General features: G+C 42.2%; 1 protein-coding gene across 1 annotated transcript; it reads left to right on the forward strand.

The window, feature by feature from the left end:
* Positions 1-1,216: 1,216 nt before the first annotated feature.
* On the forward strand, positions 1,217-2,758 carry LOC139310376 (A-kinase anchor protein 4-like). Its single transcript, XM_070934538.1, has one exon. The coding sequence runs from the start codon at positions 1,217-1,219 to the stop codon at positions 2,756-2,758; it is 1,542 nt and encodes a 513-aa protein (XP_070790639.1).
* Positions 2,759-4,574: the final 1,816 nt, after the last annotated feature.

The following is a 4,574-nucleotide window of genomic DNA, read 5'->3' on the forward strand; positions in this document are numbered from 1 at the left end:
TATCTATCTATCTATCTATCTCTATCATCTCTATCTATCTATCTATCTATCTATCTATCATCTATCATCTATCATCTATCCTATCTATCTATCTATCTATCTATCTATCTATCTATCTATCTATCTATCTCTATCATATCTATCTATATCTATCATCTAATCTATCAATCAATCAATCAATCAATCAATCAATCTATCATCTATCATAATCTATCTATCTATCTATCTATATCTATCTATCTATCTATCTATCTATCTATCTATCTATCTATCTATCTATGTATCATATCTATCTATCTATCTATCTATCAATCTATCATATCTATCTATCTATCTATCTATCTATCATCTATCATATCTATCTATCTATCTATCTATCTATCTATCTATCTAACTATCATCTATCATATCTATCTATCTATTTATATCTATCATATCTATCTATCTATCTATCCATCTATCATCTATCAATCTATCATATCTACCTATGTATCTATCTATCTATATCTATCATATCTATCTATCTATTTATCATATCTATCTATCTATCATCTATCATCTATCATCTATCATATCTGTCTATCTATCTATCTATCTATCTATCTATCTATCTATCTATCTATCTATCATCTATTTATCATCTCTCAAACTAATTAACTGCCCATTTGCCTCACAGACTCACAAAGGAGCTGATCTCATCTGACCTGACCTGACCTCCTAAAGGGTTTTCTTTAGTACTTGAGCTAAATCAGAGCTGAAAAGAAGATGGCCCAGCTCTCTCTTGCTGAAACATTGGCCGCTTACTGGCTGGGAGGTAATTCTGAAATTTTATGATGCCATTGCTGCTCCATGTCCACCCAAAAGAAAGCACCCTTTACTGGCAGAAGAGAATGGGAAGCTGAGAAAGAAAACATCTTGAGTCTGGCAGGGTCATCAAAGCCCTCCAGCAGAAACCAAGGACACCCTATAACTCTGGATACAGTAGAGGGGGTGTGGCAAGGCACACCAGCAACTCATTGCTGGTTGGTGGAGGATACAGCTGCTTTGTGAGGTCACTACTGCTATGTGTTCATCTAAGTGAAAATACCATTTTCAAGTAAGAAGAGCATGGAAGATTAAGACGGGGCAACATCTCAAGTCTGGCCGGGTCATCTAAGCTGCTGTGCTGAAAGAACACCTACGCCTTTTAATACATTTTTACTTCTGACTGACAAAGATGGCTCACGAAATTGATTGGATCAACAGTAAGGCTGGAGTGTGCAACATTAACTCCTACAAATCCAGACAAAAGAAAGAGGACACCGAACATAAAATGGTTTGCTTTGTTAATGTTGCCAACCTGAACATGAAAGACAAGAATTTGGGCCCAAATGGTATGAGTGACCAACTCGACAACATGAACGACCCTGCCAGTGAACTCGACTTACGAAACCTGGAGGAGAAGGAGGTCATTGTAATCAAGGACAATGAACAAAGGAAATGCATGAATACCGACGGAGCGGTCTGCCTTTTCAAGCCAGGTTCCTTGCAAGATTTCAACATTGTCGGCTGGCTCAATAATGATCTCCAGAAATATGCCTTCGGATTTGAACACGCACTGACTCCTTTCAGGACCTCTCAGAAACTGAAGGTGTTTGATAAGGGTTCTCAGAACAACAATAACACTGGTTCTAACGGTTCGATGGCTGAAACAGGAAATTCAGATGATCTTGCTTACTATGCTAATAAGCTCTGTTCCTTAGTAGTTGAGATGACACGTAAAGAGATCAAGGATAGATGGGAGAATACTAGAAAATACCTATGCCAAAACATTAATTCTTATAATGCAGGAAGGAAACCTAGTGTAACAGAAAGCAAACCATCTTCCGAAGACGAAGCCAAGGAGCAAGAAGGACAGTATTCAGACAGACCAAGAAGATCAGATGATTGTACTTCTGTCAATAAAGGGTTGATGTTATACGCAAACCAGGTGGCTTCAGACATGATGCTCTCATTCCTGAAGACCATGAGCGTCCAGAAGGGAAGACACCCTCCAGCAGCATGCATTGTTTTAAAAGAGGTGCTTGTGAATCATGCCAAGGAAATAGTCTCAGACTTGATAGATTCCTCCATGAAAAATTTACACAACATCACCGGGGCACTCATGAAAGACTCTGATTTTATTTGCGGGATGAAGAAGAATCTCTACAGTGTTGGAAGCCAAAAGTCCACAGAGGTTTTGGAAGCCATGGTGAGACGCTTGTTCAAGCTCCTCGCTGGAGACGATAAGACTCGGGCGCAAAGTTTAGCCTTTACCTCGTATAAATTAGGAGCACAGGGGAACCAAAAAGGTCAAGGCATGCAATTTGCCTCCTTGAAAAGTGAGTGCCACAGCCAGGGGAAGGAAAGAATGGGGGGACAAGGGAGACCTCATGCCTCAGGAAGTCGGGGCCTAGACAAGCAAGGGTCAGCGGACGTGTATGGAAAAGAGATTCTTTTAACAGCCTTAATGCAGATACAGCAGCACTTATTAGAAAAAACCAAGAAAGCCAGAATCCGGGAAAGCCATGCCAACTCATTTGGCTATCTTCACCAGGACTCCACCTATGACAGAAGTGGTGAGAGAAGCCTGAAGCGCTCATCAAAGTCTTATGATGGGAGAATGGACTGTGATGGCCTCAGAGATAAAGGCAACGTTCTATTGTCTGTGATCCAGAAGATCCTTCAAGAGATTGGCTTCAATCCTGACGACCTTTGCATGGACAAGAACAGATGCTAGATTGCAGAAGTCCCTACAGGTGAAGAATCTCCTCTTCTGAACCAGCCCAATGGAGTAGCAGATCTGTATGGCAATAAGCAGCAGATGGACAAGAACATTTATTGATCAACCTGTGGGATGCAAATGATCTCTTTATTGATAACTAAAGGCATTTGCTCTTGGTTTTAGCTAATTTAGGCAACATCATCACAGCCCCACAGCTGCGGTGGAGTGAATTCAGATTGGGTGATTCAATGGTAGCTGGGCAAGATCATCAATTAAAAACTAAAAGAAGAGGAAAGAGAGTTTGTTATTTATTGCTTCCTTGGAGCTTAAGCCGTAGCCCCATAGCAACTGATCCTAGATCATTATATCAATGGAGCAATACAGGTAGTCCTCGACCACAATTGAGCCCAAAATTCCTGTTGTTAAGCAAGATAGTGGTTAAGTGAGTTTTGCCCCATTTTAATTTGTCTTTTCTTGTTGCAGTTGTTAAGTGAATCACTGCACTTCTTAAGCTAGTAACACGGTTGTTAAGGGAATCTGGCTTCCCCATTGACTTTGCTTGTCAGAAGGTTGCAAAAGGTGATCCCATTTTATTTTATTTTTATTTTATTAGATTTATATACTGCCCTACTCCTGAAGGACTCAGGGCGGTGAACAGCCTAAAAGATAAAACACACAGATTATAAAACAGTATAAAAACGTATTAAACAATTTGGCCCGAGACGAATTAAAACATCCCTATATTTAAAAACAGATTTAAAATTACACATATATAGTTTAAAAGGGAAAGTTAGGCCAGGCCAGCCTGTTGGAATAAAAAGGTCTTGAGTGCGCGGCGGAAGATGCGTAAATCCGGGATCCTCTGTATCTCCAGGGGGAGCTCATTCTAGATAACAGGTGCCCCCACAGAGAAGGCTCTCCCCCTGGGGGCCATCAGCCGACACTGTTTGGCCAACGGCACCCTGAGGAGCCCCTCTCTGTGAGAGCGTACTGGCTGGTGAGAGGCTATTGGTAGCAGCAGGCAGTCCTGTAAGCCATGGAGTGCTCTAAAGGTGGTAACCAGAACCTTGAAGCGCTCCCGGAAGACCACCGGGAGCCAGTGCAGCTCGCGCAGGAGAGGTGTTACATGGGAACGCCATGTCGCTCCTGTAACCACCCGCGCGGCTGCACTCTGCACCAGTTGGAGCCTCCTGGTGCTCCTCAAGGGGAGCCCCATGTAGAGAGCATTACAGTAGTCCAGGCGGGAATTGACGAGGGCATGAGTGACCGTGCGTAAGGAGTCCCGATCCAGAAAGGGACACAACTGGCGAATCAGGCGGACCTGACGAAAAGTCCTCCCGGCCACAGCTGTCAAGTGCTCTTCTAAAGACAGCCCATGACCCCGGGGGACACTGTAAATATGAACCAGTTACCAAGCATCTGAATTTTGATCACTTGACCATGGGGATGCAGTCATAATGTGAGAAACGGTCATAAGTCACTTTTTTCAGGGCCATTGAATAGTCACTAAATGAATGGTTGTAAGTCGAGGAGATGCCATCCTTTTCTGCATGCCTCCCATTAGTTAGTTGGTAGCTGGGTTTCCCATTTTGTTATAGACCAAAACTTATTGTATTTATTTATGGCCAGACCTTCCATGTAAGCCAAACAAGAAACACAGCTAGATGAAATAATTCTACTTTATTGTTAGGCTACATTAACAGAATCCTGCAAGTCTGAAAGTACTTCCTGCCATTACTTTTAATTGTTTGATTTTTTCTTAAGTTTCTTCCTCTGACCTTTGGGGGGCTCCTGCCTCTCTTCTCTGATTGTCTCTCCCCCTTGTTCCCTT

This window comes from Pituophis catenifer, unplaced genomic scaffold (genome assembly GCF_029215685.1).
Source record: "Pituophis catenifer annectens isolate HBS135680 unplaced genomic scaffold, rPitCat1.0.hap2 SCAF_1, whole genome shotgun sequence".
NCBI lineage: Eukaryota > Metazoa > Chordata > Lepidosauria > Squamata > Colubridae > Pituophis > Pituophis catenifer.